Source organism: Battus philenor, unplaced genomic scaffold, assembly GCF_028537555.1.
Source record: "Battus philenor isolate CCGP_79_NKW_IND1 unplaced genomic scaffold, ilBatPhil1.0.hap1 SCAF_3, whole genome shotgun sequence".
NCBI lineage: Eukaryota > Metazoa > Arthropoda > Insecta > Lepidoptera > Papilionidae > Battus > Battus philenor.
The window spans coordinates 13,532,019-13,556,182 of record NW_027181693.1 but is presented as its reverse complement, the minus strand read 5'-3'; the positions used below and the strand labels follow the sequence as shown (position 1 = coordinate 13,556,182).

The following is a 24,164-nucleotide window of genomic DNA, read 5'->3' as shown; positions in this document are numbered from 1 at the left end:
GCTCGTATCATGCGAGATACCATGATGACAGGCGCGTCCGCTGCGAGAGCCGAGCCGCGACTGTTAACGACTCGAAAATTGATTGTCCTAATCACTTCCTCTATTGTTCCGCCTTAACAATACGCGCTTTATAGGCCGTTAGGAAGAATTCGGAGTTCTTTGCTGTACTTCTCCGCCAACACCTACCTATTTAAACTACTTTTTTTTAATAAACATCATTGTTTTTAAGTTGTTTGAAATTTATTATAATTTACAGAACTAAAATTCATAAATTAAAATAAAGTACGCCTTAAAAAGGCATTAATCCATCATTGGCCTGGCCACGATCAGTAGTAACTAATTCAATAGTTCCTTAGTTCACTGTGAGCAGTTGAAGGCATACCATTGAACGCAAAGGCAAGTATAGTCCATTCGAGTTAACAATGATGAATTTCATTCTTACACGAAAGGCTAATTGCGCGTCAGCTCAGAAACTGTTAGTGTGGTGTCGGCTCAATTCACAACACAGCAATATAAAAAAAAACAACGTTAGCCGTCCACAGTTACACCAAGTCCGTTTTGGACGAAACAGCCTAAGGACTGAATCTCTAATAATCATGTTTTATTTCATATATATTTATTATACCTTTTAAAAATAAAAATTTTGCGACCGTTTCCACAGCGCGATGTTTTGCTTTGAAAGCAAGTAAGTTATCCTAAATTTTGTACGATTCTATTTGAATTGCATCATTGTAATCAAAACTTAAAGGATCTGTATGTACACGCAAACGAAATAGTATGATTGGTGTCATTAATAACATTATGTAATAGGTAGGAACCGTTTCCGTTTGATATGTAAAAGCGTACAAATGTACGGTAGCAAGGCGTTATCTGTGTCGTAGGGCACATACCTGTAGATAGGACTGGATGGTGACGTCCGAGGGGCGATCGGTGATGAGGAAACGCATGTTCTTGTACTCGATGAGCGAGGGCGCCGGTCTGATGTCCTTCTGCTTCATGGTGACCACTTTTCTCTTTCTCCAAACGGTCAAAAAATATCTCACACCGAGGTGGTAGCTTCACTTCACTCGCGTCGACACGCGCAGTTATCCGTCAGAGTCTAACAGGCAAATTGTCACTCTATTTCCACACAACACACTGCAGTTTCGTGGTTTCTTTTTAGAAAGGGTCCAATTATATAATGAAAACCACCCGCATGGATGTCGCCTTCAAACGCTCGAGAACATTCGAAGACGGATAAAAAAAGTTTCAGAATGGGGATTCGAAACGACAGGGAGTCAGCCGCGTAGCATAAGTTTTGTTTTTATTTTCCGCTCGAACTCCGGCAACTGAACGATGTGCTCCAATTAGCAGCGGGTTCCGAACTTAAGGTAGCTGAAACAGAAACCAACGGAACGGGTTAATAAAGAGAAAACGGTGAAAGTCTGATTAATGGGCGAGGACATTTCGTTTTTATGGCTCGCGTCAAAGCGACGGGGAACACTCGCGGATTTGACAATTAGTTCATAAAAATCGATGATGTATGAGAGGCGGGCACGTGAGTATGTGTTCGGAAGGGGAGATGCCCGCCGTGTGCAGAACCTGTGCGTGCCCCGCATCACTCGAGTGTTTGCGCCGCTCGACTCCAGCCGGTACACAGCGATGCGATAACAATACTGTAAACACGACGACGCTATCGCTGTGTGCACTTCGATAAGTGAACTCGCCGTGGTCATTGAAGAGCGTCCATTCGCATTCATTAAACATCTTGTATACTCGACGCGGGATCAGATAAGTGAAAGGACTCTTGGAGGTTTCGAGTTCGCGAGTACTTGCTAAGTGCAAGTAAAGAAAGTGAAAGGTTCAATGCCATTTCGTAACTAAACAAAGACTTGAACGCGATTATAATGACTTCTTAGGTTTACATTAATATATAACAAGTATTTCTAGGTTTCTTAGGTTATTTCACCCATGTTCACAGTTGTGAAACCAGTCGTAGTTACGACTGGTATCTTCAAGCTTGATGAACATCGAATGAGCTCACGAGTATCACGGCATAGGTTTAAAAATAATGTTTCCCTATTGAGAAATGAAAAGAGATAAGAGAGAAGACATATACATTATATATAAGGGAGGAGATTTTAAATTCCGCGTTGCACTTTTGTACGTAAGACATATAATTACAATAGTCGATAGTGTGATAGGCGGAACAAGCCACACATACGATACGAGTGCGCTTAAACCAATGAATGTAAAAACAATACTGCAAATAATACGTGGCTGATGTGAATTTGGTTTAAAGGTTTATGGACTTACCTGTGGGTGGGTGTACGACATACAGAGCGCGGGTTGGATGTGTGCGCTCGCAGCGGGCATGGGTTCAGCTGGTGGCGCCGCGTTCCCTCTCGCACGAAACGCCCGCTGTTTATTTGTGTTGGGCCTGGCAGTACTCCGCGCTGTCCAAGCGGAACTCCATCAATGTCGCCACAGAAGAAATGCCCAGCTGCAAACAACGGCTAACTCAATTCCACGCTAATCATTACTATACACTTACAAATTTAAAAACGCTAATCACCGAAATTAGCTAGTAGAAAAGTTCTGTCTGTCTTCAATGGCGCAAATTTTTTTTACAGTTCGATTACGAACGTGACATGAACGTAATGTTTACATTATACACTGATAAGCACATTCCTCAATTGACGCACGTCACGACACGCGAGGAGGATTTCGGAAATGATTGAGAACAGGGCGAACAGTACTTGATAATGAAAATCGTTTGCTGGGCAAAGCACGAGCATCTTAGAACCACAGGCCCTGGTTCTATGGCACCAGTAATCAATCGTGTGTAAGATCACGTCGGTGTGCTCAGACGCTTCCCGAGCTACTTGCCGCGACGCAACAATTTTTGGCAGGAGCCCGCCGTCCGTGGGACTTTCGCGTCATGTTTACACATTTCCCTCTAATATGTTGATGAAAACCGAAACAGCTATATGCGCCGCCGTCACAATTAGCAGCCCGATATTTCAAGCCAACGTCTTGGCATATATATTTATTTCCGTTAAGATTTTTAAGGAACGACGAAAGACAGACTTGGGATGGAGCCAAGAGGAAAGTTGGAATTTGTGGACGTTTCTATCTTTCGAAATATTTTCATTCAAATATAATAAAATAATCTGCAGTTATTTAGATTTACCTGCGTCTAATGGAAACGTGGTCTCTTGGAAATTTAATATCATGGGGAATAATTTCCCCAAGATATCAAACTATTAAAATCATTCAGTTATTAAAATGTCACGATTTTCTAGAGACTATATGATATTTTTAAAAAATACTTATATAATGTCCTCTTTTTTTAATACTACTAATTTAATTTAAATTTGTGCCTTATAACGTTAAAATATAATTCGATTGTTAACGAAAATTTTATTAAACATTGGTAACTAAGAACTTGATAGAACTAGAAATTAAATTCGGAGACATTTGCAAAGTAGTAGATGTGCATCAGACAAAATAAGAGTAAACGCTGCGAAGTCGTCTCCGGCGGCGTTGGGGTCGTAATCGGTGGGACTGAGTCTGGGGAGCAGAAGGCTGTCCGAATGCCAGACGAGACGGTCAATAAACTCCCAGACTACCACATACATGTGCAACAATGCAGACGTTCTCTCGCGTAACGTTCGCCGCGCTCCGTCTAGCCAAATCCGATAAATGAACCGACAGAACAATTAATTTTATGCTCAATAATGAACTGTGAGAATGTTACAAAAATAAACGTTACTGTCTTATAGATTTTAAAAATATCTTTGAAGATATCTGCTCTTCAGGATCTTAGCTGTAAAGTAATGAACTTAAAATTCCGTTCACAGATGTAAAGATGACTAATCTTTACACATGTGAATCATATATACGAATTACAACGTATGGAAAAATCTTTCATTCTTCATAGGTTAAAATTTAACTACGCTTAGCTTTGCCTAAATCCCTTGAAAGCGGCATGTGTTATTAATATTATAAATGTACTGCGCTACACCTACGAATTAGAGAATAGTCTTTAGGCAACATCAATAATCAATAAAATAATGGCAATGATTGAAAAAAACTGTCTGAAAACTTTAAGAAATAAATTAAAAAGACGACTCCCGTCCCCAAGTACACTATCAAATTTGAAAAAGTTTTTACGTTTCAAGTTGTTTTATTTTATTTATAATGTTATTTACCGTTCTTTTAATCTATTTAAGAAGAATGAAGTATATATTTGGAAAACTATTGCATAAAAACCAATAACAAATAGACAGTACCTGTAAAGTAGTCTCTTCCAGACGATAATATAATTGATATAGGGGGAGACGAAAATAGCTCGAGTAGACAAAGATATAATTGAATATGGGTGTAACAGTTTTCAAGTGGCGAATATAAAGCTCAGTTGCTGTCAATCATTGTATGTCTGCCCTATATAAAAAACAATGGTTTAAAAATATCGCTATTTATAAAGAAATAAAAATATAGTAATAATAAGCCGTTTACAATGTTCGGATATTATGTATATTTTGTGTGTATACAATCCACGTGGCAGTTTGTTATATTCTTAACACGCAGGAAGTGCGACGAGTTTCAGTCGTTCCATACAAATGGTCTTCACTGATGCAATTACATATGACGTCACCCATCCGAAACAAAGGTAGATTTGAAAATATTTTCACACGTTTGTATAAACGCAGCGGCAAGGGCATTCGGATGTCAGCGCGGATGTTATTGGTCTATCAATAGCGCTGGCAGCTCGTTATGGACAGACAATGCGAATTCAATAAGCGTCGCGTACGAGCTCGCCCGGAGCCACGTGCCCGGATAAATGTTTATCGAAGAGACGCCAACTAGTTTCGCGAATAGTATATTCTTCATATTTAATTGTATAGCATCCGAGCGAATATAGTTTTGGTACGTCGTATCTCTGTTCACATCCAGAAATTTCACCAAACAATTGTCTGTAATTCTCCCTCTGACGAAGATCGAGATAACTGTTACAATAAAGAAAAAAAAGAAAAATAGTAGCAATGATTTTTTGCTTATGATGCTCAGGATGATTTGTTGTATACGTAACAAGGAGTGAATGTACCAAAAAAAGTGGTTTCAGAAGTAATTAATAATAATCATGATATATCAAGAAAAATGGTTTTCAAAATTCAGATTACTACTAATTAAAATTTATTATTGTTCATTATCAGTCCTTGCTTTGGACTGCCAGATGTTATTTTCCTGTCGCATTCAATAGACAAAAAATTATAATAATGCAGTGTGATTACTTTTATATACGGTGAAATATCCGCACAGATTCAAAAAAATATGTAATACATGTAACAATACACGATTTATATTTTTATCATAATTAAAGTACAGAAAGTGACTAGATTTTTAAACATTTGGTGTGGTGTTTACGCCAGCATAGGATTAAATAATTACAACATGAAGTACTACAATTGTACGCCCGGTAGAGGAAAACTTGACCGCAGGTGAGACACTAACATTGATTGCAAAAACCTTGGTACATATTCCTCTGTTATTGATTATTATATCGCGCGGTATCCACGACATTGGATATTAACAAAGTATGAAATTTTACACTGTTGTAAGAATTTTTGAAATATTAAAAATGTACGGTGATTGTTTCATTCATTCGATGTCAAATAATGTATGGTACATCTTATCTATAAATCAATGGTTTCAATAATAATTACGGGCGTAAAAAAGTTTCCAGAATTCGAATTAATACATATTAAAATTAAATATTGTTTAATATCTGTCCTTGCAGACTTTATACTGCTTGTATAAAATTTGTAATAATAGATACAGGCATATTTTACTTTTTTTATTTATTGCGTCTGTGTAGATATGGTTCTAAAAAACGTAACGAGTAGGAAAACACAAGTGGCCGGCAGCACGTAGATGCACTCGCGGAAACGGTGGCGAGGTCGGGCCGGCCGTAACGAGCGCAGTTAGTTGCCAGCGATGCAACGCTTCTAGGAAGAAGTTCGTGCCGTGACGTCACAGCACTTCGGAATACATTTCCTCAACTATCAGTGTTTAAAATTCGGGCTTGTTCTAATAAAATTGTTGCCGTCGGTCTTACAATATTATGTAAGTTTTTCTTGAAGAAACCATGTATATCACATCGTAACTGTTCATTTGTCAGAATAATGAATATCTAAATACCTTTCGAATGACTTTGCTATAATTTAAGCTACCCAAATTGTTTTTTTTTAATATTATTTCCAAATCTCACGTTAAAATTGAGTTAAATACACATTTTGAATAAATAAAATAAATAACAGCTGTAAATGAAAACACAATAATGTTAACCATTAAATATCGATATCTTTAAGTTTATATGTAGGTATAAACCTACAACTCCTGTCTTTGACTGTAAGATTAAAAATATGATATTTTAATAACCATCATTATTTCAGTCACGAGGCGTACACAGTACTGGGCATAGGTTTATTCTATATTTTTACAATAAGACCGGCAGAAAGTTGCTTGCATCAAGTGTTTTCCGACCTTCTTAAAAAGGACGTCTCTTCACCTTTATCTCGCGGTCTCCACTCCAAAACCTTATGCCATAACACTATACCACTGCCGTTTAAATCTGCCAATCAACTATTCTACTACAGTAACTTTGACTTTCGTCCACGGCTTTCTTCATTCTAGATTCGATTGCATAGAAAAAGCCCGAGTATACGCCTTTATATATCCCGTTGGACAGTTGTGAGATTGCCAATGAGGTCAGAGAGACTAAAATATTTCATTCATTTTTTCATAATAATATTACGCAAATTTAATACAGCTAACTCGATATACTGGAATCGAATTGTGTCGATATAACTACCCATCCGCAACCGATGTGTACGTCACACGATTCACCTTTTTCGATATAGATAACGTGAAATGGATTGGAATGGACATAAAGCGGTTGAGGTAGAACATTCGAATCTCCAGCGATACGCTCGTACGTCGAAGGTCAGTTTCCCGAGTTATCGGCGGATTGTTGCCGCGCCAACGATCTGAGATTGCTTGTGTTTAAGTCACGTAGCCGATAAGCGGCTTAGGTTACAATGTTAATACACAAGCGAGTCTCTTGCATGTAATTCATCTGAATCGCCTGTTTACATTAAGCTCAAGTTGGTGGCAATTCGCGACCTTATCATCATTTCAGTCGCACGACGTCCACAACTGGACATAGGTTTCCCTGACAGATTTCCAATAGGACCGGATTAAAGCGATTTGCATGCAGACTTTTTCCAAAAAACTTAACAAGGTCTTCTGTCCAACCGTGTGGGTCTGGACGGATCTGGACTCCAGAAGCAAGGCTATAGCAACTATTTGTTTTGCGCGCTGTGTGGCCTTTCCACTACTACTAAAAATACGCAATTCGTATCTAGAAATATAGTACTGAATAATACAAAACATTAATGATTTACATAATGCAACGTTACATAAAGCGAAATAGCATGGTATCGCAAGTACAAATAAATAACATCAATGTTTGCACGATCTAAGTGGACTATTTTTAAAATTAGGAATAGCAAATGCGACAATGTTAACAATGAAATCACGGCGCCTGCGCACGGTTTGTTTGCTCTCGTTGTTCGGAGGTAGTTCGCGTCAAAGATTTATTTGTGTTGCTGAAACTATTTTGCACTCGAATCTGTATAATTTAGTACTTTATGAAACTATACCCGGTACATTACTTAGTACATTCGAGTTATCGGGTATCTATTTATTTTATTTTTGGGTACTACTATTGTCAGGTTAAACAATCGCAAGTAAATAAAACTAATTAATCTTCTAAACTGAGCGAATTGTTGTTACTATAAACTCCAGAACGCATATTGGACATTTTATACCGGTTAATGCGAAAGCCAAATTATACCTTACTACGTAAATAGTAAATCCCGTTAAATAATCTATTATTAAAATATTAATACGGTGGACAGACGCCCTTGTCAATGTCGTCGGGAAATGCTGGAATGATCGTGTCTATAGCTTTTCAGCTCAAAACAACTTGAGGTAATAATTTTTTTTATATAGTTATCATGGAATAGACGTTTGTCTTCCATCTCATCTGATGGAAAGTGTAGGTGAAGACGAAGGTGGTACACGCCCATCCAAAAGAAACTATCAGGAAAAATAGACTCAGGCAGGTCGTTACAAATCTTGGCGGCTCTCACCAAAAACGAGCTGTCAAACCGTTTAGTTCGACTTTTGGGTATGTCAACAACGTATGGATGAAAATTTTGCCGGCGCCTAGGTAAATATGCATATAACTCAGTTCTTAAACCTTTGAGCCTTTTCTTTGTAAAATGTGCACCAGAGTAAAGTGCGGATAGGATTCTTAAGATTTTAGGTCCTCAGATATGTATGACTTATGACGATATTTTCCGTGTGAGCCTGACAGGAATCTAATCCGGAAACCAAAGCCCTTTACGATTAAGCTACCACTGTACAAATAATATAACGTGGTAAACTCAACGTAAAATATCTATTTACATTCGAACATAATAGTAAAGGAAGCATTGAGAGCGTATTCTATAAAACCTTATTGTCGTCTTTCAATAAACCGTTTGTTATTGTGTCCAGTCTGAAGATTTATTTGCTCAGGAAATTTTCCAATGAATGCTTCGTTCTAGTTAAATGGAAAACTGCTATTTTTTACATTATATATATTCTGGTACGGTTTCCGAAACGATAAATTAAAATTTTATTTAACGTGATATTAACTCGGTAATTGATGAAAAAATAGGCAGTAAATTACGTATATCAAAAATTAACATTTGACAGACAGACGAATAGTTATAAGTGTTAACTTTGACAGAGCTAACTTTTACTTGTCATAACTAGACGGTGTCGAATTATTTTATTACGTGGTTTTTTTTTCTTACAAAAAAAAAACATGGGGAAGGGCGAACAGTTCCAGTGAGTTTTAGTGATCACTGTTACAGATCTCCTCGATAGATAAATACGACGCCCTGATGTCTAAGACTTTTATTAGTTAATAATTGATCTTAAAGCCTTGAACGGAATATATAAATTGTTACGATTAAACCATCTATAATTAAAAACAAAACTCGGTCGGAAAAGGAACTTCTATTCTTCGACTTATAGATATATAATACAATTATACACGGTGACCTGTTACGATAGGTTTAAAGTGTGTATATAAGTTTTTTGTTGATAAATAGCTATATGTTTACCCCTTTAAAGTCATTACACCTATAACTAATCACTGTATAGGTTAATAAGGTAGGTTAATTATCAAAATTAAAAATATAAAATTTAATAAAAAAAAAATACTAAACCAAAAACATGGCGTATGCGCCACGCGTAGTTTTTTTTTTACAACGGCTGCAAGTAGACTCTGTGAAGGTTGATGAGATGTGACATACTTTCTTTAAAATACGCCAATTAAGTCGGTTTTCCAGGGTTAACCGTAAAATATGGGCAACCACAAAAAAAAGATCAAAGGGATTAAGTGTAGTGTTTAGCCCACTAATTTTTTCCTTTTATATGTCATGCCCCACCTTAGCCTTTCTAAAATTCTTACGCCCCCTATGTGACATATATTAAAGCGAAATGATTAAACTGGTGTCGAGTTTACTTTCAATTTGCCCCCGCTTAACAATCAAATTGCTCCCCACTGGGGCTTGGGCCCACGTTGGGAAACACTGCTCTAGCCTCTCATAGATACAGTTTCAAACGTTCCGGGCCCATATTTATTTCTAGCTAGGAATATTTTGCAATACGCTATCTTTAGATCTGATACAAACTTTCTTTCCGAAAACTTTAAGGAATACATTTTAATTATGATCTTTGTTTGATCTTGTCCCGACGGAACTTCTAAATTTTATAAAAAATATAACAATGATACTTTCAGATTAAAATTAATAATTCTTATAATAGGTTACAAACAGCACGAGTTATACATATCCTGATACTTAAATAAGAACATGTCCTAATTTATAAGTAAATATATTAAAATGAAATCAAGTAAAGTCATTTTTCGGTGTAACTAATTAGACTCCAGATACATTGAGAAATTTAGCAATCCCTACTCTAAATCATCACAAAGAACAAACGCAAACTGTGTATACATTCAAAATTTAAACCAGTTTGAATAATTAGTACAAAGCAAATATTAATAATTCTGTTGAAAATGTTAATTTTAAACGGAATTTGAAATATTATCTATAATAACGACCGACCGTGAAATAATGACATTGACAGTGACATAACCTCAGACAAGGAAGCCCGACGGCGTTAAATTAATTTACATAAAAACTATGTCGTTTAATAAAACATACGTACAAGATCTACTCGGCCGCTCGCGGGTAAAAGGGCAGCGGCGGTAAACATGTTATTTTAAAAATCATTCACGTGATATTACGAGGGACATGAATATGCCACTAAAGTGATGTCGAATCAGACCTTGTGCAACTAATTTAACTAAGTGCACGCTAAACAATTAAAGTTAAGCTCATCCGGTCGTACACTCACATCGGCAAAATCGGCCACCCACTACAGTAATTTCGCTCTATAAAAAGAAATGACGGGCATGCATCAGGCGAGCTCTATATGTTAGTTAGCCAAGTGTTTTTTTCCGGGAACAATTTAAAATATATCTTTAAATTTATGTACAACAAACTACGTGTTATTATTCTTATTTTTCAAGCATGCTCAGCGGGTTTATACGAGTACGTCGCTTTCTATGATACAACATGGAACTATAATACAAATTGATAAGATAGAGCGGATAACCGTCTAACAGAACGTTGAACGTTGTGCATGTGCCGCGTTGTGGACACCTGTTGCTTGAATCGGAGGGACGGAAAAGATTTAAGCTTCTAAGTGCAAAACAAATAACTGTGCTCATTAATTGTTTTCAAAACTGCACCACCGTGTTCAGATTTATATATTTACCATATCCAATGAATGGTAGGTTAGTTACTTTACGTTCCCGTAGCAGTGTTCTACTTTCGTCGAAGTTTCACCCCGCGCGCTGTGTTGGGTTTTTGGCCTCCTTACACGCAGGCCACGGAATATTAGCGGTGACACAAAAACTATCACTTACATGTATCCGAAAGGTCGGATGCTATCACTTGGCTATAAAGTTAACAATGATATCGGGAAGCACAAGGGAATGAACTTTCGCGCAGCAAAAGCTGTCGTTTTAGACAGAGGAGTAACAGTTGGACGTTTACATCGCAACGGTTCGACACTGTCCGTGCCGCGGGCGTGCAGAGACTGGCGCGGGCAGGCGCCCCGCGACGCGCGAACGTCACGTTGGGCCCGGCGCTGGCGTCATCGCGCACAGGGTTGCCAACTTCAGTCTAACGCAATACCAAACTCCGAACGGAAAAACTTTTACAATACAAAACAAGTCATTGGGCTTCACTACGGTTGTCGATTGAGCCACAAGTTCCAAGAAGTTTCCAAAGGATTTATAAATTTATTACAAATTTCTTACTTCTCTCGAAGTTTATAAGCCTTCTTACAAATTATTTGTTTTCATTTTTCCTTCCAATGGAAATATTTAATTATAACTGAAGCATGAAAACACCTACCTCTGAGCAGGGTAGAGATGACTCTGTGCGTCGCACGCACAATAAGGCACGTAACTAACGCTTCAAGCCTACCTACGAAACTAATCCCCGATATGGCGCTCGCTCACATCTCTCATTAAGCTCGATGGCATAATTAAAGCCGTAAGACTAAACAAGGTGTCAACGTGGGCGGTCAGAAGGTACTAGCGGTCGGATGTTAATTGCAAAATAACTGATACTTTTTAGTAAAAATAGGTTGGTGTCCGTATGCAGTAACGCCATCTTAGTTGACAAAACAAACTAGCTATTATACATACATAGTGATTGATTACACGTATAACAGCTTTAATGGGGTGGATGCATATTTTGTTTGCTGTCAATTGATGTTTGGTATAACATATTCAGGAACCAATCAAAAATAATAGGTAATGTAATGATCAAATAGTAATAAAAAGTGTGGTCAAAATTCAGATTACTACTTATAAAAATTTTTGTTTACTATCTATCCCTGTAGACTTTATATTGCCTGAAGTTATTGGTCTGTCGAATTTCAATAGAGAAATAAATTAAAGCAACATATTTCCGAGTGATCATCACTTTATGCAAATTGAGTGGAAGTAGATGTAAAAGGGATATATAGATTTGCCCCTTGTACAACTAAAACTAAACGTCCTTTGTAATTAGCCTAGGCTTTGTTAACTTTAATCTTAAAGACACCCGTATACCCAGACGATATTATAGTCTTGACGACTTTATCTTCGGAATGACAACTTGTATATAATAAGTTTAAATACAGATAACTATTGAATCCAGTTTAGTTAATATTATGGCATATTTTTAGAAGTAAATGTAAGATTTATGTATGTTTTAGAACTTAATAGGACTGACTTAGAGCAGCAAGCATGCTCGATTGGATCTTCTATAGTTTTCGCAACAGTGTCGTAGTAAAGCGTACAACTAATAAAAATTGTCTTGAACTTAAAAGGTACGAATATTAAATTGGGTAGTAAATTGAGCTGTGTTTCATGTACACACACATTAGATTGTCTTTGAAAATACAGTTTAAGCTACAACGGACGACAACGTCGCAACAATCTATTAATAGCGTCTAGAGAAAAAGACGTGAAAATTCCGTACTGAAACGCCCAAGCCGCTAGTATACTATACATAAGCCAGTATTATAAATATGATATTTAAACAACTATTACTTTTGTCCTTACAGATTTTGTACCTACAAAACTTATAAGCCTGTTGAATTCCAATGGAAAGACAACATTTAAAACATGTTTCAAAATAAACATCATATTTATTGATTTAATGTCGCAATAATGAGCGATTGCTTACGAAAATATATATCCTATTTCACACACTGTAAGAAATTTAATAATGTTATTATGGTACATGACATTTTTTGTTTGATCAAATGTCTGACAGTTAGTTACAGGTGTTTTAATTTACCGTGTGGTTTTCAAGGAAGAAGAAAAGTATTTTTTAAGGACCGGATTTCTACTGTTGTCCCCAAGCCGAGGAGTCCTGGCGACGCAGAGGACGCCGTGTACTAAACCATTTTTAAGGTAAGCGGCGCTCGATGACACATACTACTACAATATTACACCGGATTGAGAGGCTGGTTGACAGTAGTTCCACGGAACAATTAGGCACGAGGGCCCCCCACAAAATGAGCTCTGCATGGTCTGTAGTGGCATCGATAGAAAAATATTGTTTTTACCATTTTCTTTTCAACTTTTTTTTCATCGTGAGGACCTTACGAACGAAAATATAAAAATATATATAGCTTGATCGAAGCCCTCCAGTTTTGTGCTTAATAACACTTTTGGCGATTTCATTTTATTATTATAGTATAAATATATTTGTAGTAAACAGTGCAAATACTTGACACATTTTCGACATAACTGTTATATCATGATAGGATAGATAGAATACGTGCTAGCAGAAGTCGTGATTGCATCGCAACCTATGAAATTTCAGTCATGAACTGGCACGGAAAGGTATTGACGATATTCGTAGAGAGATATTTATTTAGGTTGTAACAAACCTGCTTCTAAGCTTATTACAAAGCGATAGCAAAATCGAACATTGTAATAAAAAGTTTAAAATAGAACCGCCTACGTTTGTATTTCTAGTACATTAGAAATTTAATAGGACAAACGTTCATGGAAATGCGTTGTGATGGCGTGGGTAGAAAGCAATTTAGAATTTCTAGACTCGAGCGGCAATTGCACCAGTGCTTGTAGCGCAACAAGTTAAGGTGGGCGGATTACATTATACCAACTTTATGTCCTTTATATATAATTATAAACCTTTTCAGAATCTTTAATATTTTTATGATGGTAGTTAGAAAGTAAAAACCACATCGTTATAAATTACAGTACCATTCCTTTTCTCTCCTTATAAAATATTGTAAGCCTATCGATATACAGTAAGGGCGTAACGCAATAAACAAACTGCCCACGCTGACTACAGAAGTTTATTTAATACTAAATTTCGCATTGCCTTTGTCCGCCAGATAAAATGACTAATCCGGACCAAGGGTGACAGATATTATATATATATATATATATATATATATGTATGTATGTATACATATCAATACATATATAAATATAAAAATATTTATTTGAATATATTTTATTTATTAATAACATTAACCTTCATTTGCTTTTTTAGTTATAGAATAAAACTCCTTTAATAATAACTATGAGATTCAATTTCAAAGAATAAAAACCAGCAAAATTAATTCATATTGTATAGCTCATAAAGTAATAGACAAAGAATCTGTCTGTGGCGTTTGATATGTATAAAATGATTAAAACTTGTGAAACTGTTCAGTACAATGTAGCGGTACCCTAGGAACATGTCCGAACAAAATTTTCGCAGAAATTAATCATAAATCCTCTTTATTTTTATATACAGCAAAATCTGTTTACAATCATATAAAGTAAACACAGTAACCATATGTATTTACGCGCGAAACCTGCAATGCCACTTGGGGAGCAGTGTAAAAGATCAAAATAAAACTTGTATTATATAAAAAAATATATATTGTTATTATAAATATGCTGTAGCAATATTAACTCAAAGTTGTTGTTGGGACAAGATAAAAAAAAAACTACTTAAAAACTTATACGTTCGACAATGTATCCCTCCTCATTTGGAATTAATTTATCTTATGAAATATATTATCAAACTTACATCATCATTTCAGCCATAAACCTCACGCCCTTAGACAATGTATATTTATATTAATTTAATAAATCGTATACGTATCAACAGACCAAAATATGTATAACGTATTCGTAACGTGGATTATTCACATGTTCGCGGAATAATTTGTCTGGCAGCTTCAAAGTTGATTTTTACCGCAGGAAACGTTCATTAATCCGCATATTTGACACGGTCGTTTTATGGTAACGTTTATCTTTATGTGCGTTATCATGTTGCCAACTCTTTACGGGATATAACAATCTGGGAATGCTCTTCGAGAGGACGGATTAGATGTGAACAAATAAAACTGTAATTTTTAAACTTTTTTAACAATTCACTTCTTTATTCAATCTATATATTAATTGAGGTGATTACGTTTAACAATTATCAATTAACGTCGTACGATTGTTTCAAGAGAATAAGCAAGTTGTACGTAAACATTTGTTTTATATTTAGTGATTAATAGGTGAATTTCTTTGACGTCCTGAGTAGCAGGTTTAAGCAGAGCTTGTATAGCGTTAGCGTTCACCTTTACTAAGGTCCTCTTCTTATTTGACAGAATTTTAAATGATACTCCCAATGCTTATAAGAAGCCCGCTCCAGAAATGAGTTAATGTTCCCTTTCGCTTCAATCTCTACCGCATACGTCGAAATATTTGTACGTAGTTGTATGGTCATTAGGTATATTTTTAACACAAGGTACAGTGAATTCTCCTATTATCCTATTTATTTTAAAATATTTTTATTATTATTTTGTTGTAGCACGTAATTTCTATTGTAGGAATAAATGCATCAAAAGAGTAAAATTTAGTTGCCTGGGGTTGAATTGTCGATAGGAAATACCTTCGGAGGCAATGACGCATATGGCTATTCAGCACTTGATTTCGTGATCCTCCGTTATCCGATCTCAAGAAAATGCGTGTCGAAATTACCTTGTTTTTTTTTTGGACTAGACTATTATTACTGCCCAAATGGCATTTACAGATTCCGCGGATTTTGTCAGCCTAAGATCTCTTAAGGTACCGCGAAGCTCAGACTCCCGGAGTAACCTCGACTCGAGCCACCACATACTACTATTTCACCGAATCGGGAAGCCATCGACCTCTAACATCAGTTTAATGATGCCCACAAACGGAACTCGGCTGAAGCTGTCATTCTTGAACAATTTAACATTCCGACACAAGAGCGAGCCAGAGAACCAAAACTCGACTTGGTCGGTTGCTAATTCATACGATTATTCAATCGTTCTTTGCATGTTGTTATTATTGGTCATCAGACCAATTTTGGTTAGATTTATTAGCTATTCGAGGTCATTTGAGGGTAAGCAGCGATAGGTCTATTAGCGCAAACGTGAGGTGAGTACGTGTGCAAGTACCCTTTCTTGTGGGATCTAGTTTCGTATCGTCCACCCGTGACTCATTGACGGAGGCGCGACGATGTGTTTGAATTTTGATTAGCCCGCTACGGTGCGGCATCACGTCGACTATCGCTGTAGTAATTAAGAACACGGCGCGCTTCCCCCAATCACCATACAGCTTCAGGTGTATTACGACTAAAATCGAATAAAACAAGTCAATAAGTGAAGAGCATTTAAAACAAAGATTAGTTGCGATTAATGACACGAGTATTTAAATTAGTCATTCAAATGTGACTTTGAAATAATTAGATATGGTTTTTTCATACATTTGTACTAATACAGTACATATAAATACATACGTACAGACAAGAATACTTTGGTATAAAATTAGACTCTTACGATTTAGAAAATATAACGCGTAATAAAAGTTAGAGCCTAGCCAGTAGTTAACATAGCTTTTTAGATTCATTAAAAGTACATTTTTATGTGAATATTAATTATTACGTAATATGTCGCAACTGCTTTTAAAAAGCATTGAAATATTGACAAGAGTATGTTGCAAATCTATCTTTTTATTTATAGTAAAGGAGTAGTCTAGGTGATTGACTACTGTGTTGCCAGTGATGACATGGATCCGATATGGGCGTGACAAGAAAACTCAAGGTCACAGTGGGGTCGAAAAGTTCTTGAGTAGTGACCACGAACAGGAAGACACGGCGTGGGTACGGCGCCACCACTAGGTGGATCGACGATAATAGTTCAGGTCGCGGGAAGTCAATGGTTGCGAGCAGCGAAAGACGTGTTGTAGTGGACGAGTAGTATACTCGGAACAGAGGGAGAACGAAAGGAAAAAGAAGGTTCTATCAAATAAAATTAGTACACATTAGTAGGACCGGAAAGTGATGTCGCTTTCTTAACTTAAATTCTACATTTATTTTTCTTATTTATTTTTTTATTATTTCTATTTTTAGGCTACATTTTTCACAAGTTTTATATCTCTTATCAACAATATATTCACCTTCATTATCAACAACCTTTTGGCGTTTAGTATATAAATTTTTAATACCGGAGCGGTAAAATTCAATCGGTACTTCTGTAACATATCTCGACAGAAACGACATTACTTTCTGGATCCTCTAATATAATAGTTAGGCAGAAAATAAAAATTTTTCATGTGGTTACATAGTATTGGATTAAAAAAAAATAGCAAAACTACTTTTAAATTGCGGTTCCGATAATTCTACTTCTGCCTAGAAATTTACAATGCTAAATGCAAGTAAATCGTTGCTAGTTTCCATTAATGACAGAGTGAATTCATAAATATAGAGTCGTAGCTGTAGCTAATCTCGATATAAAAGCGTAGCCGCGTTTCACCGACGCAAAACGTTCGGCAAAGCTTTCACGCGAGCGCAAACACTCGACGCCGTGAAGGCGTTCGAGACTTCTTCACGGCGTTCAGCTCATCGACGCGAGGGCGGGGCTGCGCGGAGCTATTTATATCCGCCCCGACAATAGTGTTAGTGGGCTATTACAATTTTAAAGGTAACCTCCGCGTTTGAACCTCCTTTGTTGATCACGTATCTCTCTTTGCTTAAATATACAAAACAACGTTTATATACTTTACTGTACGTCAAAGGTTAATGTATAAAGTTAATATCGGTCTCTCTCAATCTTAAGATCACACAAAAAAAAAGTATTATAAATTACACAGATTGATTGCTTTTATGCGCAATTTTTTTTAAGAAATTAAATAACAGCTTATTTTCTGTCAATTAATGTATGATACACCATTCTCAAATCCTGGTTTCAAGAAGAAAAGTAGTTTTAATGATACGATTAATTATTGTTTAATATCTGTGTTATTGGCAAGAGTTATTGACCTGTCGCATTTCAGTAGAAAAATTAAATAAATTTTACATATTTCAGGGTGATCACATTATACAGGATGGTTGGATAAAGGTGTAAAAGCTATGAATCTGCTTCATTCACCTTAACTCATATTCACCTCTTTAGACCTTTTACACCAAATCAATCGTCATGCTTAAATATGCCATGGTAAATATACAAAATGCAACAGTAACTAATTTGTAATTGAGGAAAATCATTAAGCTAAATTAGTAACTGAAATTTGTTTGATCTCACCAAGCCACGTACACGTGACTGCAATCAGAGGAAACCATAACAAACAAGATGGCTGCGCCGCCTGTACAAACAATGTTGTTGACATTCCCCCTACTGGAAACTTACACGCGCAGCCAAAACTAAGGATTTGGTATTAAAAGCCCTGCATTCAAACATATTTTTATGCATGAATTATAAATTACGCTAAATACAGAAGATGAAGAAGTAGGAGCTGTTTTCTTCCTGGCTTTTACAGCAGATTCGGAATCCCAGTGCAAATAAATTTTAAAAACAAACCTACGTTATACGTGACGCCTAATTAATATTAAAACGGTCGTTGGAGAAAAGCATATAATTATAAAAGCCCTTAAAAAACGTTAAAAAGGTTATTATGGTATAAAATCTTTGAAGCACTTAAACTTTAAAACGGTGCAATAATTAAAATGTACCTTTATTCATGGAAGTGTAAGATATAAAAAATGTCTACGTATAAAATAGTTTGTAACCTCTTGTAACCGAATTCACATTGAATCGGCGGGACGGTCCGAAGGTCAGACTCGAATAAATCGCTTAGCAACGAGACGAATTAAAATCTGGTACATTAATATACGAGTAACTTCTAGAATATTGTAGACGATTTTGATACGCATCCTGCCGATAACCGATAAGATTTTATCGATTACAATCCGAACGAGTTTATCGATGCTATTTCTTCGAAGTTCAAGGAAATAAGAAATAAAATGAATTACTTCGATATTTTGAAATGTTTTCCTAAAAAAACGAAGCGAGTCTAATTTTGTTTACATTTAATGGAAAATTTAGATTAGCTCTTCCTCCTTGCTGACGACTTGTTTGTGCTGAAGCGGACCTTACGTTCTACTTATATCACACGACCGAATTCTTAGACTATGAAAAGGAGAAATTGTAAATGTCATTATTGTTTTATGTAGGGCATTTAAATGCACAGAAAAAAATTGCGATAACATTCGCGACAGTTACTTAAGCGGTAGAAGTAATATTTCGATATTTTTGAATTTTTATGGTAAGCAATCTTTCAATATATATATAAATTGTGTATAACAATAATTACTTTCAAAAACATTGAAACAATAATAAAAACAAACATTTAATATGAAACAAAGCTATTGAGAAAGTGAGCATAATATAGTGTACAGTGGTACCGCTGCGTGGAGGGAGACTCGCGGATCAACTTTCACGAGTTATATGCCAACGAACCCACGCGTCTACCAATGGCAACCGTTCACACCACTTCGCACAGCCCTCCACACTTAGGCTGATCGCACACTGGACGATGTCGAGTCGACGGGGCACCAAAACTAAATAAAATCTTCAGCGACCTGTCATTTGTATTTAGTCATATAATTATAGTAATGAAATATCAAGATCAGCAATATTGATCCACAAAAAAACGCTGCCATAATGCTGTTACCAAATAAGTCAGCAGTCTCCTCTGTAGTCACAACTATTGAGGGCATTGCTAATTCTAAAGCCCTCATCATCCACTAATTAGTATCAGAGCGTATGAATAGCGTGGTTGCCAAGGGAGGAATAATATTGGAACACATTGTGAAATAGACGGAGAGTAGAGACTAATAAACTTCGCTTGACGGCCTCCCAATTCTAACGTCTCCGGACGAAGTAGACCTCTAGCTTAGTTATTGGAGAGTCCTTAGAATCCAATTATATTGTTGCATAGTAGAAATGCCCAATAGCCTGCATAACAGATAGTTTCTGGAACCTTCGGGTACTGTAGTAAAGAACTCGAAACGGGAAACGTAGGACATTTATTCGCACGGATGACCTTGTTAACGTCGTCGCGAGACACTCGATGCAGGTCCCTTTCAAGCAGACTTTGAAAATCTATGGCTCATGTTCACCAAGAGATGTCTTACGGTTGAAATAATGATTATATTACAAAACTAACTACGCTCATACAAAACTGCCCTGTCATTCTGAACGATCGAAACGTGAAATCGGCTATAATATTAGAAGTTAGTTCCATAGTGGTTTGGCGCTTCTTTACTAAGCAAACATAAACCATTCATACTTTCACCAAAGGCAAAGCCATTAACAATTCCAAGTTTAACTCTGAGGTATTAGGATCCGATTTAAAATGCGACAAGGATTTGCGTCTCTGCGGCATCAAATATCGATTATTAAGCGATTTGCACCTAGAGTGTGCCGCTGTTTAATGTTATCGTACCGGTTACGGCCGACTACAACGTTTATTGTTATCAGAAATTTCAAGGAAACCAGGTAAGTTAGTCGTGAGCAATGTAGACAACAATTACATTTGAACCATTTGGCCTTATTCGTTTTATTACTTATATTAACACAAAAGAAACATGATAACAACATCGATGTAATTGTAAAGGTGATCACAAAAAAACCGTCAAGTTTGTTGTGAGCTCCTCGCAGTTCAAGGAGGGTTCGAAAGCATCGTAGCCACGTATTATAATTAAAAGGCGCTATTATAACGTCATTTTTTTTAATCCTACGCTGCGCTTGCCGATCCGTGGTCTCCTCTCCGAAACCTTTAGGTTCCAGCGGCCATCTGCGCGCTATATGGCCTTTTCACAGCTACTTTAACTTGATAATCTGCTAGGCTATATCCGTTACATTCGTTCGTATGCGGATCTCCTTAATATTAAATTAAAGTTGCGCTTACTTTGTAAAAAAAAAAGATAATCACTTTCGGTGTTAAAAATTGACGACATTGATACCGGTGCATTGCAGCTTTATATAAAAAATATATGCACACGCATGGCTTTATCCTTGCCCCTGTACGAGAATGTCTGTCTGGGGCGTGGAGGTGACCGCTGCAACCTCCCTTCCCCCCTCTCTGCCCACAGTGCAACGGGAAACAGGTCGCGACCCACTTTGCCAGGATCAATACTCGGTCATCGACTCCGCCTGCGCCTCGGCCTTACCCCTTATTACTACTCTATCACTGTACTTTAAAACTCAAAATTGTACCACCCGAAATGAGGGAAAACTTGGCCACGTGTGTGTTAAATATAAATAAGCATCGCGAAAGTTTAACGGTGCAAATGAAATCGCGTCGGTATTGTGTTCAATCAGACGTTAACTTCCTCGTTATTAAATCAAGAATAGAAAAAATATCATTCTATGTTTCGTCTATCTTTTTATTTTCTTCGCATTGAAATGAAGCAATGGTAACCATAAAATCTTTTTAAATAGGTTAAAATTTTGCAAGTAGTAAAGGAGTCTAAAACGTGACCTTTACCGACCATTGCGTTAATCGATATTTCTATTAACCAAAGACCTGCTAAATTGTAGGAGTTCTCTTGCCGAGTTATTTATAGAGCTTTGAGTAACCAGAGTTCTTAGTAAGATATTTCACAACCTGAGGAAATATGAAAGCTCATACACTTTGCAAGTAACATTATAGTCTTATAAATTGTTCATTAAAGTTATTTAGAGAAACAAAAATTAACCACATATTAAAACAAACTTACACCACATTTTTAAAATACTGCAATAATTTATTTATACATACCTGAAATTAAAAAATAAATAAATTAATAAATGTTTTGTACACATTGGTCATAATTTTGCATGATATAATATATAAAGAATTAACACTGCTGTTTACTATAATATTCGTTGTATATAAAGTCATTGGGCCTTTTAAATTGCTTTCCGGATACGTAAATGTCAGTTTGAAACCTTGAGCGCCTTTAGTAAAATCGATACTCTCATTTCTAACATAGCTTTTCGTTAGTCATTGAGAAGTAGCAGACAAGGCTAATCACTCCTAAACATCTTGTCCCTGCAAAAAGTACTTGACCTGTTTCACATGCATTAAAAGCGGCATATTAAGTAGGTTACGACGATATCAAGGCAACGAGAAAATGGCGGAAAGTCTGATAACATTTATAAATACCCCTGGAATCTACGTAACATTAAAAAGACGGGTGACACATTTAGCTCACCTGCAGAGAATCGTTATAAACTGGAATGCAGACGACAAGAGTGAGAGAGACATACCAGACAGATAAATGCCCGAACGTAGTGACGTCACTGCTGTGACGTAAATCCGAGAATGACGTATTAGGCTAGGTGCTAATGGGCTCTAAATACGAACCGAAAGTATTTAAACTAAATGTTAGGTTTTAATTTTTCTTCCTAATAAATTCGTTTCAGTTACAATCTCTTAACTTTAATTTAAGGAAAAAGCTCATGTTCTTACTTTTGTACACAAATCGGAATAATTGCAGTGTATTTTTGTAATTCAATAACAAAAACATTGGAAGTACCACTGTCATATGGAATACATACTTCTTTTAAAACTACAAATTTCGCCGTCAAGTTATGATTTATCCGTATTATTAACAGCATCATATTTTTACACTATTATTTATTATACTTACTGTAGCTGTATTTTTACTTTTTAGACCTATACACATTCAATCGTATATTTTAGATAAACGTTTTTAATTTAAATAGTAAATCATGTAAGGTACAACTGATAATTCATTGAAATATCCAAAATATGTATAACGTTATTTCTACAAACGTGACGTAATGAAACTCAAGATAAAACGATAATGTAAATATCGGTTAACAGATTTTTATACTTGAATTATTTTTAATACCTACTTGTTTTACCTCAAGGTGATTTTTGGCATTGCCAAAAGCTGTTTGATTTTTGGCATTTAAAGCTTACAGTTCAGATTCGAGAGCGCTGAAGGAACAACTAAGCTAGAGTGTTAGGTCTGGAACCTCGACTCGGTCTGTTACACAATTTTTTTTTACTGAATAGGGAGTCCTCCAAGCTATAAGTCTTTAAAACCGTGACTCCATGGACTGACTATACAAGGGCCCCTGATAGAGCACCATGGCTTGAGCTGTACTGGCAGTAATGAATGCGTTTAGCATTCCAATTCGAGGTTGCTTAAGATGAACCTTGACTAGATTATTTGATATTATCGAATTATAAGGAGTGAATATATAAGGAAAATGTGTTTGGCAAGTTTGAGTGGCATCGGGCAGGCCACCTAGCGCCTAAAGTTCTGGAAAGTTCTTATTGGAAATCTACGGGGGAAGCCTATATCTAGCAGTGAGAAAAATCACTGCATGTGCGGAAATGGATAAATATTGGTGCTTTTCTTACCATATTATACTATTGCAGGCTCATTTCGTGTCTGTCAAATTCGGCATATACAAGCAGTATTAAACCTCATGATTTTTATTGGCATTTTTTAAATGTAAAATGAAGGAAACGAAATTCTTGCAAATAGAATCGTAAAAGCTAGTACGATATCATTCGCTAGAAAAATGTTCAATAAGTTACCAATAGTGGGTATTTAGCTGCTTTTGTGCTTTACGAAAATATTTATGGTAATGTCTTATCAGTATAATCTATTTTAAAGAATCGATCACAAACTAAGCCAAGGTGTCTCTAGAAAAAAACTGTAAAAAACTATGGCGGTGAAAGAATTGGTAGAAATGTACACATGAATAATATTGTATTGCAAGGTTACTGAAGGCGGTCAATATCAAATTTCGCACGAATAACATCGTTGAGAATATCACTCACAAAAACGTTTAAATTTAATTCTAGATAAAATATATTATCCGTAATAACTCGGATAATTTTCTGAATATATAAACAAAAATTAAATGGCTTTGATTTGATATATAAATTATACTTGTAGGTTGAATATAATGAAAGTTATCAAAGAAATTAGGTTTTATAATTCTCTTCTAAAATTTGATGTTTGAGATTACGTGTTTATTTTAAGTGGCGACGACATGAATAATAATATTTTAAAGTGAATAATCAGGACAAAAACAGATTAAATGAACAAAAGGTACAATTTATCTCGTATAGGTTAAAGATAATAATA

General features: G+C 36.0%; 1 protein-coding gene across 3 annotated transcripts in view; it reads right to left on the bottom strand.

Moving 5' to 3' along the window:
- Nucleotides 1-24,164, bottom strand: part of PRL-1 (PRL-1 phosphatase) — a 41,524-nt gene that overhangs the window by 5,666 nt on the left and 11,694 nt on the right. The window contains exons 1-3 of one of the 3 annotated variants that reach the window (XM_068770601.1): nucleotides 11,096-11,257; nucleotides 2,296-2,482; nucleotides 891-1,374 (exon numbers count right to left, since the gene is read on the bottom strand). In XM_068770601.1, coding sequence (XP_068626702.1) covers nucleotides 891-998 — 108 coding nt within the window. In that variant the 5' untranslated portion in view covers nucleotides 999-1,374; nucleotides 2,296-2,482; nucleotides 11,096-11,257. Of the gene's footprint in view, nucleotides 1-890; nucleotides 1,375-2,295; nucleotides 2,483-10,972; nucleotides 11,066-11,095; nucleotides 11,258-24,164 lie in introns of those variants that run through there. The other 2 variants (XM_068770602.1, XM_068770600.1) reach the window with 2 other exon arrangements.